The 26,356-nt window shown below is 34.3% G+C and overlaps 2 protein-coding genes across 3 annotated transcripts in view; one reads left to right on the top strand and one right to left on the bottom strand.

Annotated features, from left to right (window-relative positions):
* Cep97 (centrosomal protein 97kDa) overlaps positions 1 to 26,356 on the top strand; it is a 68,102-nt gene that overhangs the window by 6,421 nt on the left and 35,325 nt on the right. The gene's annotated exons all lie outside the window — the stretch shown is intronic.
* On the bottom strand, positions 505 to 25,818 carry LOC143899027 (neuropeptides capa receptor-like). Of its 2 annotated transcripts, XM_077408965.1 has the most exons (6): positions 24,877 to 25,768; positions 15,761 to 15,851; positions 14,687 to 14,886; positions 7,177 to 7,419; positions 3,982 to 4,324; positions 505 to 3,649 (listed from the first exon to the last, which is right to left on the bottom strand). In XM_077408965.1, the coding sequence occupies exons 1-6, from the start codon at positions 25,151 to 25,153 to the stop codon at positions 3,400 to 3,402; spliced, it is 1,404 nt and encodes a 467-aa protein (XP_077265091.1). In that variant the 5' UTR covers positions 25,154 to 25,768; the 3' UTR covers positions 505 to 3,399. The 2 variants fall into 2 exon arrangements, with proteins under 2 accessions (XP_077265091.1, XP_077265092.1); XM_077408966.1 differs by lacking the exon at positions 7,177 to 7,419 and having other exon boundaries at positions 24,877 to 25,818.

The raw sequence follows: 26,356 nt of genomic DNA, 5'->3' as shown, positions 1-26,356 counted from the left end.
TAACCGCGCCGCATAACAAGTCTAATACGCTTTCCGCGAAATATCGTTATTTCTAATGCTAAATTACAGTACAAGCTGCACAAGTGCACGCCTTTTTCAACTACCTTGACGTTCTGTTGCAATATACTTACCTTAGGATTGTCTAATTCGTATTTCTCATAATTTCATGGATCTGATAACTTTGAGGAGAAATTAATATTTTGAAGAATATTCTTTACACAATTTGGCACGTAATCGGAAACGTTTGAAACGTTAATCCATTTGAGGATATATAATTCACAATTTTTATTTAAAAATAACTCGAAGTTTGCGATTCCTATAATTTTTTTTGCAAAACACATTATTGAATGGTAAATTCTGCAATTATATCCCGTTTTGAAACTTCAATTTTACTATTATTAAATTTACTACTTATATAGTTTCGCTACGTTTATCGAAACGCTATATTATCGAAATCTCGCCTCTATATAGTGTATTATCTGCGAATTAATGGACAAGCAGCGATTACTAGAAAGCAAAGTTTTATTTGTCACAATGCATTTCGTTACATTCACAATGTACAGAGACGATTAAATCGGGCGTACCCGCGCTCGAACGAAGTCGATGCAACGTTGATCCATGCTCGCGAGCCGCCGGTGATACTTTTTTACGTAAGAATTTTCAATCAAAATCCCGGATTTGTCGCTCACGGACAAAGAGAGAGAGAGAGAGAGAGCTAAAAAACATTCTGCGGCCGGACCCCGGATCGTTCGTACGCGGGTTTATGAGCGTTCGTGTCGATAATCGATACATCTCGGTGACAGTTTATATTTCACCCGGGTTCTGGAAATGAAAATTCCTCGATCATAATGAAGCCTCCCGCGGTGGCCGCGCGGATACGGCCGAACGAACCGCCGATTTTGGTTTTATTTCTTTTTATCTTTCTCTCTGTCCGTTCAGTTATATCTCTTGCCCGCTCGACCGCATTTGAATTCTTTGCACATCGCTCACTTTGTATATACCTGAGGCACGAAAAGTAATTTCTTTGCCGGCGTTCCCTCAAGATTACCCGCTCGCAAGCAATCTTCTGCACGAATACATTATGAAGTCCCTTGTCTGTATATACGTTATCCGTTCGTGCAATGTACATACACACAGAGACACACGCACAAGCATATATACGCACATTCGTACGCACATATACGGTCATTTTTTATCCTTCCCGAGTATAAGGTGATGAACGAGCTCTTTTTTTCTGAGACACGTACGAGCTTTTTTTCGGAAACCACACACCTCAGTCGCGAGACTTCCCGTCTGATTAACCTGGTGAGAGCTTCATTCAATTCGAAACGCGGTCTCCGTTGAGCGTTACATTACACATACGCCGCGAAAGGCGCTTATCAAACGCGCTGTTGATCGAGTCCACAGAAGTTGCCCGAGACGCGTGTCCTATCTGTCCCGTAAGTCCCGTTGGCAGGATATGTCGAAGATCCGATAAATATCTGTCTATTCCCTCATCGACAGAGAATCGAGGATTTCCGAGAGGAATTCCGCCGCTCTTCCCTTTTCGCATCTCATTATCGAGCGTTTATTTCCCCGCGTGATATATTGAGGTCGACTACACGCGATTCCTTTGAATGATGTAAAAGTAGATAGCTCTTCATTGACGCATCGCTCGTGTCGTTTTGTCTTTTTAGACATCATCCCTTTTTCGCTCACCGTTAGCTTTTTCACACTTGCACATCGAATATAATTGTCGAATGACCGCACGGGCAAAGCGTCGATAGAATTTTCAATTATTTCGCAAAGAAATTTTATGAACGATAAAATAGAGTTGTAAGACGAGAAATAATGATTTTGATAGATTAAAATACGCTGCTCGATACATAATTGTAGAGAATCTCATTAAATGTAAAAAGAGATAATATGATTAAAAAAAATCTTCTTTTCAAGAAAATTATTTTACTTGTAAAAGTTTTCTTTATCAGAGAAATATAAAAAATGTTAAATAAATATATTTTAATAATAAGAGAAATAGGATCGTAACGATATATACAATCAATTAGAATCAAAAGCCATGCGATCCAAGCTTAGGTCTTTGACAGCCTTATATTAGTTTCTGTATACATATATGTCTATATATATACATATAATTTTTCCAACAAACTGCGCGCCGATTATTTGTCGGACTTAAAACACAGTAATTGTTAGAATTAAAAACCCTTCCCTCCCCGGAATTAAATCGACTCGATTTAATTATCTAAAAACTGTAAAGAAATTTATTGCGAAAAATATTACCTCAGCCAGGGTTCGAACCTGGAACCTCCCCTCATACCGTGTAGGGCGTCGTAACAATTCGACCACCGAGGCATGTGGTAATATTTATCGCAATAACCGGTTAATAATAGTTTGAAACGTCTTTTTCAGGCGACGTGAATAAATAATAATAAGAGAAATAGGATCGTAACGATATATGTACAATCAATTAGAATCAAAAGCCATGCGATCCAAGCTTAGGTATTTGACATATATTTTAAATTGATTAGAGTTACGATATTTTATTGAAGTTGTTGATAAAATAATTGATAAAGTAATTATTGAAAAATTATTAGAATTAGAAATGTCCGAAAATGTGCATGATTTTATTAATACTTTGTTGAATTATAAATTATACGTTAAAAGATTGTAAGGCTATATGTTAATTTATGAATCTCTGATGTTATGGTTGATTATATGTCAATTATTATTACATAAACTCCGAAATATCTAGCGATATATTTTTCTTTACATCGCTTTCGGTCTTTTGTACTTGGAATTACACACATCAGATTTCGTCTTGTAACTTGATTTTGCCATTCATATATATTTTTTTTGTTAGCGCGAATTTACGTATATGAAATGTGCTTTGTATTAATTAATTAATTAATTAATTTGATTACGCGCGGAATGCGATTAATTTTGCGAAATATTCACTGGCGATTGTAACGTTCGACATTGTAGTAAATTAATATTTAACACATTAATATTGGGCGCGTTCAGCAGAACAATAAACCACTCAGTAGCGATCGAACGTGATTGGCTCTTACTTTTAGACCGAGCAAATCAGCATAGCGTGTTGATAAGACCACGCTCAACAGTTGTGTCTGCTGAACGCGTTACGCGGCCATTGCCAAACTTTCTTGGTTTGATTTTTTGTTACGATGAGCACTTCACGATTTCGTTTATTTGCGTCATTTAAATGTCTGCCTCTGGGAAGTTGTTCTTCAACGCATCCTGCGCGTTATCCTAATGCACAGCAGCCACGTCAGTTTCGTCGCGTACGCGGAAACGGCACGATAGTTTCTTGTCAAGGATGCAAGTGGTCTTTATGATTGCCGCGCCGCAGCATTTCTTCCTTTTATCTCCGGAATAAACCGGAAATCAGATGCGCGTCTCGTTCGCCACGATCGGTGAGATGTCGTCTCGCGTTTCTTTGTTCGATTGATATTTGGTCCTACCGTTACTCGCTGCGAAGGAGGATCTCCTCATATCTTGATGTGGCTGCGTGTCGCGACTGAGGAAGTCGCACGGCATCCTTCCCGCGTCGCAGTGGCTCACGTCATCGTCCTCGTCGTCGTAACGTAATCTTATCGGCAAACGAAGAATCGCGCTTGAATGCGACACGTTGCATCTGAAAATAAAAAAAATTGCATTTGTTTTAATTGTGTAATAGCGAATTGATAAATAATCCCAATTCCGGGATTGTTTAACGTTGGCAACAAGGAGCAATTGCCGAGAAGATTGAGCCTTGAAATGATAAGTAACAAGAGTTACGAGAAGTTAAACGTAACTGTTAGTAAATGTAATGTTCATATCTCGAAACTATATATATAATTGAAAATGTTCTGAAAAATTTCAGCAAAAATTATGGAAAATTCAGGCGTATACTTTTTGACAAGTAAATAATAATCTTGATACTGATAACATTGACAAGGGAGGGTAAATTAAGGTGCATGTGGTTACTTGATGCTACGTTGGTAGTGTACACTTCTCACGCGAACCAACTGGGACCCTCTTCTGGATCCGCATCTGCACACCGTGGTATCTCTCATACTACTGAGGTCGTCCCTCGTGATCATGGGACTCGTCGGCGTGCAGTACAGCGTTCTCTTGAACGCCAACCTGTACTTGGCGCTCATCACGTTGTACAGAATCGGGTTCACGGTGGTGCTGAAGTAGTACAGGCAACCGCCCAGCGGATACAGCCACTCGTTAATGTCGTTGAAGGCCGACACCTGATACACGTACATTAAGCGTTGAGCGTGAAAGGGCGCCCAGCAGATAAAAAATGTTATCACGACCGCACCTGTGGAACGAAGCCATCGGTATCTTTCACGTAGCCGTATATCATTGTCACCATTTCGAGGATTAGACAGAGAGAGAGAGAGAGAGAGAGAGAGAGAGAGAGAGAGAGAGAGAGAGAGAGAGAGAGAGAGAGAGAGAGAGAGAGAGAGAGTTACGCAGGAGGGATTATCGAAAATGATATAAAACTTGAAGCGTTTCGGGTAACTTTGATTTGCTGAAAACAAATTTAATTCCCGACAGAAACTGATTAAATAATCCATTAGTAAAATCTTAAATTAAATATTTGCTAAAGGAGGATTTTTGTTTAATTAAATAAAATTCATGAAAAGAAATGAAAAGATAACACAACGCCCCTGGAAACACTTTGATTTGTCGAAATTATTATCTACAAGAAGAATTTTTCGCGGATCTAAAAGTATTCTGAGAACATAAAAACGTCATCTCTATAATTAAATTCACCAATTTTTACTCCATTCCGTGATACCTGGCCATAAAATGCAGACACTGATTCGAATCAGTGACATATTTTATACTGATATCAGTGACTATATTCATTGATTCAGATTTGGAGAGCATGGAAATGTCGCTTTATTGCTACCTTATATTGATTATGGAAATGTATTCACGTGATAAAAAAATATAGGCTCTCTGCTTCTGTTCTTTGACGTAGCAAGACATTTATAGAGACACCAGATGTGGAAAGAATTCAATATTTATTACCATCGAGTATTCCAAATTGTTTAGAATAAAAAGTGCGTAACAGTCATGGGAACGACGGAACACAGACGTTGGTGGAAATTTAAACGATACTTTTACCATATCGTGCGACAGGCTATTCAGGTATTGCTCATAATTTATTATATCCTCGCGCGCTTGAATGCTCTACGAGCGATATTCTGCTACCGTGAATCGGCGAATTTGCGCCGTCGATATAATACAACCCTACACAACCTTAATACTTCTTGTTAGATTTTAACCGAACTACGGTATCTTCGTGGTCATGGAAATAGGAAATCGCAGCTCGATAATTAATAGATGCCGCAAACGACTCTTTCTGATCTTCGCAGGGGTACTTTACATGTATAGCTGTTTACAAGTGCGACATAAAGAAATGGCATCAACATCACAATGATGTTGATGATGCACGGGCGATGCTTGCGCAAAAGAAAGAAACGTTCTTCCGGGAGTAATAAAACTAGAAAAATAATTATTGAGCAATTAAATCCCACTTAATTTGAATTACTTAAATATAATTTTCAAATCAAATAAAACATTTATTACTTACAATAATTGTTGGGAAGTAAGTAAAATTTGCCAAAAGAATTCTATTTATATATTTTACACGCGCGCAGAAATTCCATATTTTAACATTTAAATTTATTCTTCTGACATGAACTTTTTCCCTGAAATATTCAATGAGAAATTGAGGATATCAGAAATGTGAAAGAATTCCTTCTTATGTTATACACCGCGATCTCTCTCTCTCGGCAGTACTTTCATTTCTTTTTAAAGAACTATTTTTCAAGAGTAACATTTTTCTCCCGATTCACGACGAGGAATAATATTAAAAATTCCACCTTGTTGTATAACGCCGTATCTCTGAGAAACTAAATCAAGGAACTACTCGCGTTATGCAAACATCACTCTTTCTGACGACGTGGGATAAATCTTTCAGTGATATAATTGCCCATAAGCTTTAAGTTAATTTATAGATTGCATCGACTTCAGAGCCGAGTGGCGGCGCGCAAGTGCTCCATAAAAAAGTAAAAAAGTAAATAGCGGGATTATGACGGAGGATAAAAGTTTCTTTCGTTAGATATCTTTTTATGAGGTTTTGATGTGAGAATAAGCCCACCTCGGGCTAATGACGCAGCTTACCGCGTTGGGAACTATCGCGATATTACGTCCTCAATGTGTTACAGAACTTTATTCGCCGTCATGAAACAAGCGCGAGCGAATACAAAAACCGTGCGATTATCGTATGGAATTTTGACACCTCCGTAATAACTGCTCTAGAAAATGGCACTCGCAATATGACCCCTCGCAATTTATCGTACGTCAAAAATATTAAAGCACGCTGATACAGAGGCTTGGACAAGATTTATGTGATGGAAGAAAAATTGCAACTTTTACGTGCTATTTTTTTATCTTTTTCGTTTTGCTCGAATAAAAGTCCCATGTATTTCACGCGCAGTTGCTTTCAACTTTGAAACGATATTGTCGATATTATATGTCGATCAGAAATATATACACGCGATATCTTTTGCAGCATTATTACTTTAGAAACACAACTTACGTTCGTTGCGCGTCGAGCTCTTATATAGAAATATAATACTGTAAGTGATTATTTGGCTAGTAATTAATTACTTATTTTGAGTATTAAAATCATTAAAAACACTACTTTTAATACTCAAAATAAGTAATTAATCACTAGCCCAATAATCAATTACCATAGTATTAAATTTCTGTAAGGGAGTTTGATCGATGCGTCAACTTCGTGCCTTCTAATAAACGAATACCGTCGTGACGGAGATCGACAGTGATATAAAATTCCATCGCGTGTGATTTATAAAACATACGAAATTATGTCTGACGGCCTCGAGGGTGTAAAAGAAATGCGATCGAAATAAAACGCGGCGTTGGCGCGGCGCGATAAATTCGATGTGGCGTGTCGCGCCAGTTTTATGTGTATGCGTGTGTGTGTGTGTGTGTGTGTGTGTGTGTGTGTGTGTGTGTGTGTGTGTGTGTGTGTGTGTGTGTGTGTGTGTGTGTGTGTGTGTGTGTGTGTGTGTGTGTGTTTTCTCTGTGCGGAGAGTGAGGTATTTTGATGTTCCGGAAAAGACGGAAATTTACTGAGCATTCGGATGATGGCTTTTCGTGATTGAGCCTGCCTCGTCTCTCCGTGAACGGAGCCCTCGATGCTCTGCCCGAGACCGTTGCTTTGTATTCGGAGGCCCATCCTCACGTAAAGCACCGCTATGGACAACATCGGCACGAGGAAGAATATGAGGCAGCTGAGCTCGTAAAGCGGGAACTTTGGCATGTTAGGCAGCAACATGGCACACATTGCCGACTCCTCGGAATGACGACCGGATCCTGCAAACAGATGCGGACAACACGTCCCTCTTCTGAACTTCCATCATTATCTCCGGTATTCTATCTTTATAGATGATTATAAACCCGACAAAGGGCGGGGGACTTTATTAAACTTTTCATACTGATATAATGTTAATAATTAATTGCCACTTGGCAATATTAAGTCAGGACTTATTTTCTCCGCGAAATCAAAAAGTTCTAATTTTCTAAATGGTATCGGAATCGTATCTTGAATGCAAAATTTATAGCATATAACCGCTGGCAATTAAAACCTGTGACTTGGGTTTTTTTTTATCAAGTTCATTTTAGTTACACGAATGATAAAAATCTGTCACAGACAGCCATAAATTCTTAAAAAGCTTTTAAGTTGAATTTTAGGGAATATGCTGGTTTTATTAATATCCAATAATCTGAAATACAAATTCTCTTGCAACTAGAACTTTGTTATAATCTGTCAGCTACATATTGCAATTGTCGGATTAAAAGCTTTAAATCATATCAGTACAGAAGCATTATAATATGTTCTAATTAATTTGCGATTGAATATAACCACTTATATGTGCGATGTGTAAAACGGATTTAAATATTTGAATGGGGGTTTTGTTAAGTATACAACGTTTGAAATAATAATTTGCATGTTTTATGATCATGTTTTATGATCACGGAGATAGAAAAAGTTGTTCTTGCAAACAAATTCATGAAATATATAAATAATTGATTTATAAATATCGATTTAAATTAAATTTAAATATTTTTAGATCAATATATATATATATATATATATATATATATATATATAGTACAAAAATTTGAAGAAATGCTCTGATTATTCCGGAAACCAAAGTTTTATTTCACACTCTATACATATATACTTAATAAAAAAATTAATTGTATCTTACTCCGTTTTGCATATAAAAATCGTTTCAGTCGATCGTGTCAAAACTGGAGAAATCCTCCTTATAATTTTACGTGTCACGTAACGCGAAAACATTTAAAAAATTGAGGAAGGATCTTTTAACATTATTACGCAAGTTTAAATTTATTAAGCAAATAGTTAATTATGCAAATATTAATATTGTTTATATATGATCTATTTTATATCGCGCGATTCGAGTTTTAAACATAAATTGTCCATTATCATTTTCCGATTTTGAGGGTTTGAAGTAATATACGAATCGCCGGGATAATTTGAATAACGATAAATTATACGCAATATATCAATCGTTCATCGATAATTTCGTGTATTTCGCGAGATTACGCGTTATGCGTATAATTAACGAGTAATATCGTGCGTTTATTTTTACGTTCTATTAAATGAAAAAATTACAAGAATAATTCATAATATTACAAGTATTTTTAAACAGTTTTAAAATAGCTTTGTTTTAATATAAATACAATACACTGACATAAAGTTATATAATAATAGGTTAATTTCCATAAAGAATTAAATACTATCTCGATCAAATAGAATAAATGATATTGTTTTGAATAAACGTGAGAGAGAGAGAGGATAATCCTTTTATCGAAATTATGTTAAATTGCGTGGGACAGAATACATATGTTGAAATTATTTTGTAAATTTAAATATTTCGTAGCGAGAAATCCTTCCCCTCCTCCTCCAAGCCATTCACCAGCAGATTGATGGGCGTGTAGCCCTGGGGTTTGTTATTGTTGCGTACCGGGTCGTATTTCCGTTCCGACACTCAAGTAAGCCGACAGTGGCGCGTGCCGCTCCATATGCAATTTACATTATCATTTCTCAAAACGCGATTATTCTTTACGAACGATACAATTTGCATGATTAATTGATTAATTATTACGATTTGTAATGCGACAGCTATTTATTGACGCGGTTATTTTACGAGCTTAATTAGTTTATTCATTTTACGTCGGAATCGAAGCAATAGGAAATGAAAGTTGTATATCATTTTATTGGCATATTTATTGCCGGTAATTATTTCTTTATTAATGACTCTTGCGAAATGTCGCATCGCTCACTAATTTTCTTCGCTCGATTAAAATGCGGTTTATCCGTTATCATTTCCGGATGAGAGTGCAGAGTAATACACGAATTGCCAGTTCGGAATATTTAAATAATGAAGAACCGTCCTGCGCGAACTATTTATTGATAGTGTTTCGTATTTATTGGTAATATTTTCGCAAGAATGCATATCGCATTTGATGCCGTGCAAAATGCCGCGCTATCTGCATTTCGATTGTTATTAATATACGTACAATTCTAATTAAGTGTAATTGCAACCTGAATTTTTTATATACAAACAGGTGTTTAAAAAAATGCAATTGAGAATACCATGACATATTAAGGATATTAATAATATAATATTTAGAAAATTTTACTACTTAAATGTACCGTAATTGATTAAATTTTATCGCTTAGAAAAATAAAATCGTGAAATTAAAAATGCAAATAAAGATAAAATAAAATTACAATAAATAAACAATATATTGATATATCGAATTGGGCTCTCTTTATAGTCTTTTTTCTCTCTTTCTTTCTTTTAGAGTTAGACTTTAAGAGGATGCAAGAAAGCAATATTCAGAATTTTTATTCAATTCGTCTAATTGTGTTTAAATTAGAAAATAAACAAGAAATATATCTCACTGTTATTTCATAGAAAACGCACGAATGAGTGTAAACTGTATTTTTTGTCTATAGAATATAAAAAATTATTTGCATATCAGTTAATTTAAATGCTTGATATTAAAATATTATTTTTCAATGTTTTATATACTAAAAATAAATTTGATAAAATATTAGCGTTATAATAACGAGATATTTATTTTGACATAAAAGTTCAAAGCAAAAAAAATTTATGCTTATATTGAAATTATGCTGATACCTACACATCATATATTTTAACATTTCAAAGAGGAACATGTCTAGGACATATCTTCTTGGAAACTGAGACGTTTATAAAGTAAGACTATGTTCCGAAACTTCTCTAAAATATTCAAAAATACAGGAGCCCGAGAAACCACAATATCAGAAGCATTCTGAAGTTGCCCTGTTATTTTTATGACCATATCGTGTATAGAAGGAAGAAAAAAGGTATATGAATTATAAATTTATTGTAAGTTGTACTGTAGTTTTTTTTAAATAATTAAAGTACTACATAATTAATTTATGTATTCGTACATACGGAATATTTTAATTTAATTTAAAAAATTCTTTAATTTTTATAATATAAAGAATATAAAGAATTGATCACCAATTGATCAACAATTGATTGTTATATTTTAGTCTGAAAGAATTCACACTAAATCTTGCTTTAGGTGATTTATATGTAATACTAGCTTGAGCTGTCCAGCGTTGCCCGTCGAGAAATATGTGAAAACACATTTTACCCCTTTTTACCTTGTTAGGAGTCGAATTTCTAAAAATCTCTTCTTAATGGGTGCTTACGTCATAAAAGGAATATACTTCCCGAGTTTCATGTTTCTAGGTTTAGAGGTTTGGGCTGGGCGTTGATGAGTCAATCAGTCAGTCAGTCAGTCAGGAGATTTTGTTTATATATATAGATATATAAAATATACAATGTACTACATACCTATATAAAATTAAATTGCACACATATATTAAAAAATACACATATAAAATTATGAATAAAACTCCATTATGAAATCTGTTGCGAATTATTGTCTAAAATGGGCTTTTCACTATCTGTTATCCAGTTACATGAAATATAAAACGTGACATTAACATGGACGCCGAACAATTACAGCGATTTATAATCTTAACGATGCACATTAGGTGCATTGTTATACCTAATGTTAGTACTGTTAGTATTATAAGGATTATAAATCCCTAGACTTTAAGATGATTTAAGATTTAAGATTTTAGCAAATTAGTGAAGTTTGCGATGAAAATTAAATTCTATACAGATGTATAATGCGCGTTTGCACTTGACGAACACCGCTATCATTATAAAGGTACTATTTCATTTGTTGTACGATTTGGCGTAAATGTTTATCCATTATTTTGCGTAAAAAATGTTAGAGTAAAATATACGAGAGAGAGAGAGACATATTTAACGTTATGGTCACTTTCTTTTTTTTGTAGCACAGCATTAAGTCCGCGATTGCCGAATTGTACATTAAAACAGAGTCATATATATATATATAATTATTTGTTTTATTGATAATTCTTTGATAAAAATATTATACAATCACGAAAATGACACGATTACAAAATTTATTGCATTAACATGAGAAATACGTGATTTCTTGATGCTGCTAAATTTATATATTCTTCACTGCCGGATAATAAGTTTCTCGTGCGATCTGACGCAGTTGATAATCGCGATTTTCATCGGTTGTTCGTGATGTTGATGAGCACCGTGAAAAGCCCCTCTTTGTGCGATATAATTGCGCCGCGCTCAGTATATCATCGTGATGAGCGACGCTGGTGTCTCATTGAATATCCGAACGCGTTATTATTATCACGTTGCTGCATATGATGCGCCTCAGAAGAGCTTTTATGAAAATTAAGAATCTATCTCAATTTCCTTTTTCGATTTGCTTGTACTCTCTGGGTTGCATTTATGCAACCGAACGTCAAGTGCGAAATGGGAAGGAATTTTTTCTCGATACATTTTATATCTGATATCTGCATCAAGGAATTTCGTTAACTTGTAGATGCCCCCCCCTTTGATAAAACTTACAAATAAATTAAACTAATAGAAATTAATTTAAACTCATTTAAATACAATTAAATAGATAGATACGCGGAACAGAAATTAATAGGAATTAATTAAAAAGAATATATTAAAGGATGAAATTTTTAAACCTCTACCTTGAATAAAATATTTTTGTTATTTTCAACTACCATGTGTGTCAAAATTTGTTATTTTTACACAAAACAGTATTATTTTAACTCCATCGGCTTAGTTAAATTAGTGACATGTTTTGAGTAGAAGCAGTGACGACCTATATGGTTAAAAAATGATTCAAATTGAGTATAATTTTACACCATTGGTTAAAATTTTACAATACGAATTAAACAATGCATTTAAATATATAATAATATAGATGGATCGCCGAACACAGAAAAGTCTAAAAGCAATTTTTTAATTTTGAGACTAAAAAGCTCGTATCAATTCGTGAAATAATTTCTTATCGGTTTTCTTTTAAATTTAGCTCTTTGCAATTTACGTACGTTGAGTAGATCTCGAAATGGTCGCGTAATGTTCCGATCAAGGTTATAGAGATTGATTTACCGTTGATTTACCCCGAAAATCTGTGGCGACACGGTCCATTTGACATCATATTCACGCGACCACAGAGGTGTTTTACATCACCACATGTTGCAATTTGGAAACAGCTATTTCCGTGATATAACATTCAATGTCTACTCGCGATCAAAACAATTCCGGCGGAACATTGTGTTCCAAGATTGAGATAAATGCTCATAAATTTTAAAGAAGACGTTCTAACCTTTTGCTTCTATTGCTATACTTTTTATTGCCTTTTTAATGCAGATTATTGGGTTTGTCATAAAATTTTTGTAATTTAGTTTTACTTTTAATTAATCTTTTCTTTTTCTTTGTCAAAGGAAATTAATGGATTCTATCTAACTCTCTCTCTCTCTCTCTCTCTCTCTCTCTCTCTCTCTCTCTCTCTCTCTCTCTCTCTCTCTCTCTCTCTCTTTTTCTCTTTCTCTTTCTCTTTCTCTACCATACGCGGTATCGATTTTAATTATTTTGTTTTTTAATTATGGAGCTCCGTGATAACTTTAGTAATTATTTGTAATAATACAGCGAATCTCATAACCGCGTAGAATTAGTTCAGATATTGATTATTTAAATTGAGAGATAGCTCGATGGTGTCATCTTAATATAGTTTTATTATTATTTAAATGAGCGATATATAGATTTAATTTCTATTTATTTATTTTAATTCTTCCGAAATGTTTTAGATATATTTCTGATAATCTCTATTCGTGAATTAATTTTTTACACGCGACTCGTTTAAATCTTTTTATATAAAAAAGAAGTCACTTTCGGTTAATTATTTTCCTTCGGTTCATTATTTTCTTGTGTCTATACGATCATTGAAATCAGAGAACCGATGAAAAATTCGTCGCAGAGATAATTGAACGAGCGTTTGCTTTAAATGAGTTTACTCATCGATAGTCCGCAAGTGTACTCACGGTGAGCAAATAGACCAGCAATAATTACACGTAGAACGCAAACTCGCTACGTTCGTGCATCTATTCAGTTCTCTTCCTCAATGATCCCTACGCGGTTAACATATTATTTTTGACTCGGCCTATTTTCATAAGGCTAAAAATGGCAGATTTCCCGAGAGATTTCCTTGAAGAGAAAGTAAAAATAGAATAAGAAATAATTATGGAAGGAGAAATAAGTAAGGAAAGATGAAATAAAGAACGGAGATCAAGCAGAATGAAAAGATTACAGAGAGATAAGAAATAAGTGGAATTAAAGGAAGATCGAATGGAGGGTGTGAATGAAGAAGATTCAAAGAATTAGAGAAGGCGGATTGCAAATGGTAAATTATAAAATTAGAATGCAGAAATTTAGGAGGATGAAAGAAAAAGTTAACGAAGAAAATCGAACAAAGTGAGTGAATTAAGAAAAGAATAAAGATGAGGGAAAAAAGGGAACAGAAGAGATATAGATGAAAGGAGGCTTGGCGAGGTAAGCTTCATTAAAAGGAATTGTAGAAAAAGGATCAAAGAAAAAGAAGTCAGGAAAGCGAGAAGGAGATCTAAAACGGAGGGGAGCAAGAGGCAATTAAAGAAAGAAGATCAAAAGGAAGATTAGAGCAGAATTCCAATATTATTCTGTATCCATCTAATTTAATATTTAATTCTCTCTGAGCGGCTCACATTTGTGAGCGCAGGTTTTTTTAATAAACAACCTGAGGTACCCAAGCCATTTAGGTGTTTGATCGGATCATCTTTCCACTTTAGATGATTTACAATTTATGAAAATTAAAGACAGAATTCTATTTATAATTTTATAGCCTACAAATCTTGCGAGTGTTTTTCATATTTTGTAAAGTACTTACTTAAAATTATAAATAGAAGTAATAAAAACTATATTTACATACCTATATTACACATTTCTGAGGTTTGCAATTTTCTTTTTTCTTATCTCGTAAACGGTGATATTATTCTTGTGTTATAGTTCTCGTGAAAAATATAGAACTTTTATTTACGGCACTTATATCACTGAGCACTCGACTGAATATGAGTAGCTAAGTTATTAACACAAGAGATACTCACTTGGCGGATACTCGATGTAATTGACGGTGGTGTAGGCGGCGAAGGGTAGGGCGAAGATGAGAGCTAGCAGCCAGGCACCCAAGATAAATCGTACAGGTCGTTTCAGTCCGCTCATCGAGTACAAATGCAGGGGGTGGCATATAGCTAGGTATCTCTCCAACGAGAACACCACTATCGTTAAGACCGACACGTAAGATGACCTTAAAAAGAACACAATTTTATAGTGTCGTTACACCTATTCACCCGAAAGAAATTATTATTATTAAGGAACATGTTATTTTAACATCGGACTTCAAATATATTCTTTAATATATAGTTCTACTCTTCTCTCACTTTTTTATCTAAATTTTTGAATATTTCACAATTTTCTTCTAATTAAAACATTTCTTAATTTAAATTTTAAAATGTATAATTAAATTTTTAATTAAATTTTAAAACGTATAATTAAAAAACTTGAAACTATAGTCTTGAACGCAAATCGTAAGATATTTCTAAATTTTATTGGTACATATTTATGCAATTTCTTCTAGTAAAAATATATCTGCAACAAGAGAGATGTGTAACGAGCTTCCTAAGAGGGAAGATTATTTCAAAACAGTTTATGTTTTGTATGTATATAAATGTTGCAAGATCTTATTAGTTTCTTATTATTCATGTATTTCTTAAGGTTATTGCATGGGAGATATCACACGCAATCTAAATGCAGGATAAACATGTTTCGGGCAACAATACGTATTTAATACCTTTAATTAAGACTCCGTGTAGTGAGCTAATTTATTGTACAGTTATATACTTTGTGCATCTTTCTCTTGCATCCTCTTTATTTTTAAGCTCAATTATCTGACATTTATTTTGGAATACAATTTATTTTGTAGAAAAGTTAGCAAAATTTATCCACGCACTTGTTGCTTAGTTTTATCAAAATATTTTTTTTCTTTGCTGTTCTTATTATAATAAAGTATAAATTATTAGCTGCATTGCGTTAGAAATTCTAATATAGAGTTTGCAATTAAGCTGTTAAGTTTGCTTCTCTGTTCTTTTTTTTTTTTTAGTTTTTTATTGTCTGAAACTTACGTTTCTGAAACGTACGCTCGTATTTTGCACAGACCCACTCCAAATGTCCACGGATATTGTTGCCAAAACACGCTTAACTCATTGGGCAGTCCTGAAAGCAAAGAAAATATTGTCGATTATTGCATCATATGTATATATATATATGAATCCGTAAATATGGATTGGAAAAAAAGATTCGCATTGAAAAGGGGATTGTGGGGTGTATACGTGGTATTACGTTGTGATTATAATTATCTGTTATCCCCATACCACTATTTTGCAAGGCAATAAAAAAAAATACAAAAAGTCCAAATTATTGCTCGTAAGAATCTAGAAACGTTACTTTATACACTTTTCTCTGGGATTATTAATTGATATACAAGGAACGTGAAACGTCCGCAATTTGTAAATAGGAAAGTATCAAGCGACATAAAAGCAAATCTTCAGAGTAATATTAGATTCTTTGTTAAAAGCTAACACAGGTATAATTGTACGAATCGTAACGAACACGCGTAAACGAAAAGACACAGGAACAGAGCGAATCAGAGATTCAATTGTCATATATAATTTATGCAGAGAGCCTCTCGCGACCAATCAGTAATTACAAAGCAGAGTACAACTGCGTTACAATTTTCGCTTTGGTGAATTTTCTATAAATCAATTTTCGCCGTTGAAATTTAGAGTTCGAAACTTTACTTTCTTTATATAAGTATAAAAGAAACTTTCGAAACTTTCTTTTCGGGAGTTCTCTAATAATTAAATCTATTTTATAATATAGTAGATGTATAAATGATCATTGCGTGTGTAGATATGCATAATTCAAAGTCGAGCATTGGCACATACATTATTTTTAGTTATAATAAAAAACTAATTAAAAAAGTGATATTCCACATGACAGAGAAGAGCCTTGAGCTACATTATGTTTTCTCTTGCGTGATAACAACTGAACGAGATTCTGGTATTAATTGTGTTTACAAGGCGGTGATGCCGCAACTACCTGTCACCGCAAATTACTTCATGACTCGCTACGCGTTATTTATTTCCCGCGCGGGACGCATATGCTAAATTCTTCTTATATTTTTTTTACAAAGAAGAAGAAGAAGTCGGTTTGACAACCATGGAACGTAATACTGATTCGCATCGTTTATTATATCCGGTTGTTGCACATGCAAAATATGTTGGATTTAAAATGAAAGCAAATATTTTCTCTCGCATTGTTTTTGTTTCCCCTACATTATGTTAAAATGTAACAATTCTTTCACACTTCGCAAAAATATGCTCCAATTTTTGCGAAATGTTTGTAACTTGCAAGTTACAGTAAATAATATTATTTTATTATTTTACTGTCTAGTATAATGTCATGGGATTAGTCGAAAATATAAATCTTAATTAAGAGTGTTACGGGACTCTGACAGGAGTAAAAATTAGGAAAAAATTTGGGGAATCGTAAAAAAACTCGTACTTCTGTTAATTTAAAACTTTTTACGAACTCCTCGAATTTTTTCTGATTTTCACTTCTGTCAGAGTCTTGTAACCTCTTAAGGAAGAAAAGAAAATGATGTGATAAAAGTGAATCTCCTTATCTTATGAAAAAGATGAGGATCTATTAATGTTGGCGCGTTTTATACTTTTAAATCTTTAGTTCTTACAATTTAGTTAATCGGTAAAATTTTGTTGAAACAATTTTAGAAACTAATTCTTTATTAATAAGTATAAGATTATAATTTTTTATTATTTTATATAAAAAAGCATTAACGTATAATTATTAGAAAATGAAAATATTGCATAAGATATTTTAAATATACGTTACAGTAAAGTATGAAATATATATATTGTAAAATGTAAATTTTCGATTATTTCAGGATCTAAATATTTTTGCAAAGTAACAAAGAGAATCGATTTATATAAAAAATACATGGTCCTATTAAAAAAAGACGAGAAATCTTCATGGCAGATAGTATTCCATTTATTCTATAAAAGATACAGGTAAATTTTAAAACGTCAAAAAAGAATTTATTGTATATCTATAATTTTAATAGTCCCCGATAAAGACAGCCTATATGACACTTGTATTCTGTTCCCCTGGAGATCAGGTCAGACTAGTTGAATATAAAACCAACATTTCCCGTACAACGATCCTGATATGACAAATTAATATATATGCATGGCAAAAAGATTATCGCAGACGATAATCTGCCGCTTATTTGACAAGCTTCGCCTTTATGGCGAAAAAATAAATCTTTGCGCTGATCATACGAGAGGAAACTGACAATATCCGGCGGTGAACTGACAATATCATGAAGTAATACCTATTTAATATGCACACCGCCTGACGCTGATAGCTCCATTTTTTATTCGTTTTGCGCGTTGATATCCACGTTTTCGATATGCTATTTATGGATTCCAAAGATATGTAAAACATGTTATGATGAATAATGCAAGAGACAGCGTAAAGGCGACGTTTTATTTAACGATTTATCCCAATACGGTATCGGGTATCACTAAAACGCATCTGGCGTTGTAAAATTACACAATTCAAAATGGCGAAAGTTTTAGCTTTTCGTGGCGGCATTAATGCCGTGTCACTAAAACTTTGGACAAATCCCAATATATTCACGTATATATTTCGCATTCGGATTATGGGATTTGGATATTGGGATTTGTCCAAAGTTTCTAATACACATATATCGCAATATTCTAATACACATATATCAATTTTCACAATTGATGGTTTTCATCCAGAATATTACGAAAGATTTTTACCTTTTGTTAAATGTATTTTTCTCAATGCAGTGTTAGATCGTATAAAGCAAATTACGCACAAATCACAATATCAAAAGATTCTGCAATTATATTCTAGAATATCGAAAACTTTTTAAAATTTAAAATTCTGGAAATTTTTAGTTCGATAATATTGCGCTAAAAGTATTACTTTTTAACTAAATAAAAAAAAAAAAAATTAAACTATTTTGAAGCCTTCTTCTGCATTCCGGTATATTTACCATGCATTTCCGGTATATTTACTTGCGCGCACCGCTCGTCTTCATTTTTCATTAAAGATTTTGCATTTAGTTTACCTTGCTCCACTTTATACCTTTACTTTATATATACGTGTACTTTAGCTAGGAATTGTATTAAATTCATCGCTGCCGAGAAATAAAGCACAACAACGGGCGGATAAAAAACTTAATAAAGCATCGATTGCATATTGTTTACGGGGGCGTTGGTTTTATCGGGTTTCGTTCAATCACTTTGGATATACTTGTGCGCGCAATCGAACGCCGATGCGAAGTTGTAAATCGTAATTAATCGAAGGCCCGGCGGAATTGCATTAGCCACACCGCGCACGGAGGAGTCGCCCATTTTATCCGACTTCGAAGATCGACAAAATCCATTAACTCGCAGTTAATATCGAGTACGTGACGAATCCTCAAATCACATGATAGAACGTGTTCTCGCATAGACATTGGCTTTCACTAGGCTCAATGACGGGTCTTTATTAGCCCATCATTATAATGACGATATCAGAAGATTCGTGTATGAGAAGTTTAAAGTTCACAATTGAGGGAGCTCAAGGCTCAATTATATGAACAACATAACTCTCCACATAAACTTGAAACTTTTCAGGTGAATTTGAAACTTTCCATGTAAATCTAATAAAAACTCGTTGTGTGCTCGTCAATTCCTCTTTGGATTCTTTTTATTACTTTGATGGAGAAATGTTGAGAAAGAAACGATAAAACAAGCTGTAGACTCGTTCATTGTGTGTGCTTGTGCGTTTCCGTACGCTCAAGATAAATATCTTTTTTTTCACCGTTTAATTAAATTTTCAATTAATTAATTTAATTCTAAGTATTCTTTTATTACGCAAGATGCAATATAATGTTATAGAGATCCGCGCGAAATCGACGTTTCGCCGTAAAATTGAAGTTTTTGTTCTGAGGGGGAGAGGGGGAGTCATTTTTTAAGATACGAAGTTCTCGTATTTTCCGTTATATATCCGGATTCTACACGAAGATCCTTTTAGCCAGAGATATCGAAACGCAGAGTTCTTCTGGTTCTTAAAAGTTAAGAGCTGCTGAAAATAAAATGATTTTTATGAATCAAGCTTTAGTAAATCAACTGGAAAGTTGATTATATCTCTTGTCAGGAAAGCATACGCGGATAACCTGAGACATCCTGTAAGTTCAGACATCAGTCTCTACCTATAGAGTCACGTCGTGAGAAACGGATTATCGCTAGACCATATTCGGAACACATATACGTGTCTGTACAGGCGAGCTTCTCTTGCATTCAGATGAAAAACGATACTTTTCCAAGACGTTATTTTTCATTTGCCGCCTTTCTTCGCTGCGAAAAGCGACTTTCGCGGTACTAGTTTCCGAGCCGCACTGATCTACGCGGATTGTAAGCATGACCAGATTCTTAATCATCGCGATATAGCGCGAGCTTATCTGAAGATGTCACTCTAACTCTGCAATCACCGAAGAATTATTAAAAGAATTTCGCAACTTTATTCATTAAGCAAATTGTGAGGATTATAAACTGCAGTATTCTTGTGCGCTCAATATAAAATTTTAATTATTCTGCTACATCATATGTGTATGAGTCTTTTCTACGTTTCCAAGAGAAAAGATATTTTAAGGAGAAAAATACACCGAGAAAAAAATTTTCTGCTTTTTAAGTAAAAGTTTGCATGTGGCTCCATTTACTAAAATAAAGAAAAATTTTTCTTTTTATTAGTACATGTGTATCCACTGAGAAAAAATATACTAATAAAAAGGAAAATTGTTTTTATTTTAGTTAATTTTAGTAAATGGGTCACTAATATATTTGCAAAAATATAGAAAAAATTTTTTTAGCGTATGGAGTTTTTTCTCTCTAAATCTGAATCAGTGAAATTCGCTGATTCAGATTTAGAGAGTGCCAGTCTAAAAAAAATTTATATTATTACGACTGCAAAAAATGTTAAAATAATTTTCTGCTTGATTTTCACTCGATTCGGGATATCTATATTGCGTGAAAAAATGTTCGCTAGTTTTAAGCTCTCATTTCCGAAATTCGTAAAGTACGAAATCAAGTGGCATATCAAATAAGGCCAAACATTCACGAGATATGCCGATTGCAGTAAGGGCGGACAGTGTTTGAAACTTCGAGTAGCCGCTATCTATCGGGATGGAATACTCGGCGCTCGGAAAGAATGGCAAAAAACGAAGGACGCGCTGCATTCGACTTCAATATCGGTTGCGTGACTAACGTGATTTTAATTTCAAAGTTTTTGATTATTTCTGCGAGTATTTTATCGTATTTTATTTCCGACGGACGAGACGTTACGCCATTGTTAATTACGAGGCGAAAATGTCAACGTTGATTGTACGTTGAAAAAAGAATCGTTCGATATGACTATTTTTAAGCCTCGGGAAGTCGACAATAATATTATTCATTGCACTGGAATATTCATTAAGCGACGAGCTCGCATGTTTGTTTATCTTCGTCTTAGTTATAATTTATAATTAATCTTTTAAATCTGATTGGTAGAATCTCCGCTCATTGTTAATCCCTAAAGAATATTTGTAACTCCGGAATTTGTAAAATGAAATCTCTGGAAAGGTCGTTTATCGCGTATTCAAAAATTGGATTTGCGGGAGGGAAATAAAATCGACCAAACAGTATTTTCGTGTGCATCCATGTAGCGTGAAATAATGGTTCCGCAATATGTGGATGTCCACAGTCGTTAATCACTTTTATATAGCTGACATAGGATCCGTTTATTGGAAAGTACTATATGTCCGAGTTCATGAAGCAAAAGTATCGGATCACGTTGCAAAGGGAACAGAAACATTACATTATCAATATATAGCGATCAGAAACCGGAGAAAATAATTTGATGCTATTATTTCTACGTATTCATTCTGCGTTGAGTACAAATTGTTCTATAATATCAGAAGATGTTTTTCACATCATTTTTGTATCATATTTTTACATTATCTTTATATAAAGATGAGACTTCCATTTTTTAGCACAAACTGTTCTATAATATCAGAAGATGTTTTCCACATTATTTTTGTATTATATTTTTACATTATCTTTATCTTTATATATAAAAAGATGAGTCTTCCATTTTTTATTCTAAACAAATATTAATACGATGGCACGACACAGGCATTTAGTTAAGTAGTCGGATAAAACGGACATATAGAACAAAAGCGTCGTTTTGTACACAGCATTAAAGCGAGAATGTTCTCGCATTCGCGTTGATTTCAAAGATCATGATATTTTCTCTAATGAATATTTACTTTATATTTATGAGGGGGATTATGATTATTTATTCATCAAGGGTCGATACCGTGCAAATCAATATCCGGATTGTTTATTAATCACTGGCAGATGACGCTCGCAATTCTGACAGATAAACTGTTCGAGACAGCGCGCGTTGGGGAAATATCAGGGGGGAAACGGATGCGTTTCGAAAATTGCGAGCGCGATTTATTCACCGAGTGAAGGAAGAGCTGTCGATATTAAACGTCGACGTCTGGGATCGTCTGTCGTATGCATTCTTCTTTTTAATACACGCGAGGGAAATATTCCTTTGGCGAGAGATTTCTACGAAGAGATAATAAAGAAATACAATTATTGGTCCCCTAATGGCGATCGTTTGACGGTCATTCGCGATAAATTCCTGCAGTTTGCCACGTTTATCGTCGGAATGCGAGTGCAGACAGATATATAGCTTGCTCGCTCGAGGAAACCATATTGAATCCGAAAAAAAATATATATAACACCGGAAAGGGAAGTTAACGAAATCGAAATGAAGAACATCATAAAGCCAAATATATCACGTTTAAACGGTTTAAACTTTTAAAAATTACCATAGAATTTTTAAAAAATTGGATTATATTCGATTTAAATTAGTGTATTTTGTAATTATAATGTATTTAATGTATTTTATTAGTGCATACCTCTATCAATCGATGCAAAAATATTGACGATAAAAGGCGACGCGTTAAAATTTTACGCTGATACGCGATACAATGATGAAGATATCGAAATTAATCCTTGGCGCATAACCCTCAATCGTGTAATTAACACGTGATGAATAGGACACGGTGCTGTGTATACCTTCATTATTATCGCATATGTGGTGAGATTCATTACTATGATTATCGCCTGGCGCGAAGAGACAATACAATAGTTAGGTTACAGTAACTTTGTTTCAGAGAGCAGCGACATATGTGCCTATTCTTCAGCCGCCCCAAGGTGCGACGTTTTGATTGCGACAATATCAATAGCTGATTAAATCGATCGTCGCCGCGCGGCTAAAGCGCACTCATTACGCGTATAATAATCTCGATCAAAAGCGCGTATAATCATCTCGATCAAACGATAAACAAAAGCTGACGATTCTAAATTTTCAACGGGTCGCGGTATAAAGTATTAAACCATTATGGTCATTAACAATTTACGTACACGTATATACGCGTTTTTCTCTGCACTTTATTGTTAGCCGTTATTGCGAAGGCCCGTAGTATAAATACTTAATACGATTACCGCTATAATTGGATGGGCAAATAATTATTACGCTCTGGTGTGAAGCTTATAACCAACTAATTAGGAAATGGCTGTAGAATGCGATTAATAAAACGTAAAGCCGAATTACTAACGCCACGCAACTTCTGCAGCGAAAAACTTCGGCGGGCGCGGAACAGACGCAATAGGAAAACTCAGATAGGAAAACTTTAGAGTTTAGACTGGTTTATAACTGCATATCGGATCGAAATACCAAGCGAGTCACATTTCCGCCGATATTATTCTAGCTGCGCGCACACGGTGTCAAGTAGAACGAGACGAGATAAATCAGACGCAGGGCGAAGTGGTGATCTTCCGACGAATCGAGCGCACCGAACAACTTAGAACTATGCCGGGGGGGAGAAAATTTTCAAGCAGAGAGAGAAATCTTTGTAACCCGAGAAAATAACTCGTACTAAAATTTAACTGATTACAAGATATGCACTAATTTCAGGGAAGAAAGCAATTTTCCGAAAGCAGTTTTTAAAATCTGAGTAAATAACTTACACACACAAATTTACGCACTGTAAATAGCAGTAAAAAGTAAGAAAATTTTGTGCTAAATAATTAAAATTTTATTTTCTGTATAATTTAACTACCCAAACAAATAACTTGTATTATTTTGCCGATTTTAAACAAAAAAGAGATTTTTTTATATCTTATAATTTATGTAAATAACTCGTATCGTATTAATTAACTCATAATATAATTTATGTAATGTGCACTGCATTAGTTAACTCATATTATCCAATTAAATAATTTATTGCGGCTAGAAAATTAAGTCAGAGAACATGATAGTGTGTTATGAGGAAAATGTGTGAGAAATATTTTTATAGCTCGGTAATTATTTGCTAAACCTTAAGTGACATTCACTCTTTATTAGCAAAATTAATATTGTACAATTTTCACGTTAATAACAAATTAATAAACGGTGAATACGAGTTAGGCGCGGTACGTGGTGCGCAAATAAAGAAATTAATAGTCACAGAAGTAACAAATTATAATGTATATAATATACATATATATTCCAACTTAATAAACAGTAATAAAATTTCACTTTAATGCTTCACACATGTCAGAATGCGTTAAAATTTTAATTATACAATTATAACTTTTAAATGAAACGACTGAAACTTTAAATATTTTAACTCGTATGTTGAAAATATAGAAATAAAATAAATTTTATTGTGATACTATAATTTTACAAGCGATATAAAAATGTATTAAATCCGTCTTTTAATTCGAAATTGATTTCCGAAACCTAGCAATAATTTATTGAACAGTTATATTGACGTTATAAATAGATTTATTGTGTAACAAATATCACATTTATATATTTATATATTTTCCCAAATTATGAAATATTACATTTATATATTTATACATTTTCCCAAATTAATGAATTAAAATAATTAAATAATAAGATATATTGCATAATATGCGTATTATCACAGTCCGTAGAAGCATAAAGAATGGAAGAATCTCAGGAATTGCGTTCTTCGATTTAGAATTGGAGTTGAAATTCGCCGTTGAAAAGAGAAGATAATTGACAGGAAGCCTGATGGACTTACCGAGAATCAAGAGAAGCAGGTCGGATATTGCTAGATTGAACAGATAGTAATTGGTGGCGGTTTGCATGACGGGATTTCGCCTGATGACGATGCAGGTGACCACGTTGCCGAACACGCCGGTGACGAAGATCGCGACGTAGACGAAGGTGATCGGCAACACGAGCGTCAACGGCAGGTGTTTCGGTCCCAAAATCGACTGCAAGTACTCGGACTCGTTCAGGTTCATCAATTCCGTGATGTTGTCGATCTTCATCACATATCGGTCCGAAAATTCCATACTTTGCGCGTTTCTTCAGCCCGATCGATCGCTTTTCCCCCAGTCAGCAGTATCGCCGATCGAATAGGAATGTCCGCCCTTCCTATTCTGGATAAGGAGGCTCGTTTCTTCTTCTCCTGACAGCCATGATTCCGCGCTACATTAAAATTCCAATCAAGCAATGCACAGAAACTTAACGTAGTCGATCGTTCTCTTGATTCTCAACACGTCAAATCGAACATCGCGCAAGCGAGTCGCTCGTAACTGACTCATTGTTAAAAAATGACGGTCACTGATCGATCGATTTCGATCGCTCGGTTTCATAGATATTTTCGAGAATGGGCTCGTTTTTTTTTTTCGAAGGGATAATAACCACGATACGCGCGAAAAATATATATAACGGGGTGAAAAGTGCTCCACTCGACAGACCGTGAACAAGTGACGACCGCGGAGCGCTCCGGTCTTCGCTATCGGACCACGCGCCCATCCACCACGCATCCAACATCCAACCCTTAACTTCAACCCCCTCGAGAGAGCACGCTGCGCCACCCCGTCCAATAGAATCTCGCTGATCGCCGCGTGCAAAATATTCCAGATATTCGACGCATATTGTACTAAACGATGTAGCGATATCTTGGAGGCGATCCGGGTTGGGTGATATCGAAAGATTTAGTTTAATCACACGGTCGATTTATCCGAAGGATTTTATATACGGTGCTCTGTCACTGTCAGTAAAACCGAGAAGTAGTCCTATGAGTTGAAAATGTGCGATGAAATTTCTGTACATAAAACTTTATTTATCGGAAAATTAAATCGGAAAATCGAGGCATTAGCGATATTCATTTAACACGTTAAAATAGAACGATTATATTAATTCTTACGAACTTTCTGGAAATCCTATTTGAACTCGCGTTGAACGTTCTTCAGAGCTTGTCACGCGATGTTTGTGCGAGCAAAAATGATTCGAGACTGCCAAATGGATTTTAGAAAAGGAAAATTCCGTCTCAACTTAACATGGATTTTTTTTTAGTTCATTTTTGGCATAAAATTCACTGAATTTCTGATTTAATATATCTCCGCGTTTCCCCAAAGATATTAAAGGCAGTTTGATCGTGTCACCTCTTCGCCCGCAGATCTTATATATTTATTAATTCTATTTATTATACACACTTAAAGCTTATGGTTTGATTCTTTATATAGCAGCAATAAATTATTGCAATAAAT

Source organism: Temnothorax americanus, unplaced genomic scaffold, assembly GCF_048541705.1.
Source record: "Temnothorax americanus isolate GAGA-0224 unplaced genomic scaffold, ASM4854170v1 Scaffold25, whole genome shotgun sequence".
Classification (NCBI taxonomy): Eukaryota; Metazoa; Arthropoda; class Insecta; order Hymenoptera; family Formicidae; genus Temnothorax; species Temnothorax americanus.
This window is presented reverse-complemented; position numbering and strand designations above follow the sequence as displayed.

Excerpts from the sequence above, each read along its gene's own strand:
- LOC143899027 (XM_077408965.1), bottom strand. The coding sequence starts at position 25,153 with ATGGAATTTTCGGACCGATATGTGATGAAGATCGACAACATCACGGAA. Across the intron at positions 7,420-14,686 it reads TTACATCGAGTATCCGCCAA|GATCCGGTCGTCATTCCGAG; the intron begins GTGAGTATCTCT and ends ATCTGTTTGCAG. Across the intron at positions 3,650-3,981 it reads CACTACCAACGTAGCATCAA|ATGCAACGTGTCGCATTCAA; the intron begins GTAACCACATGC and ends TTTTATTTTCAG.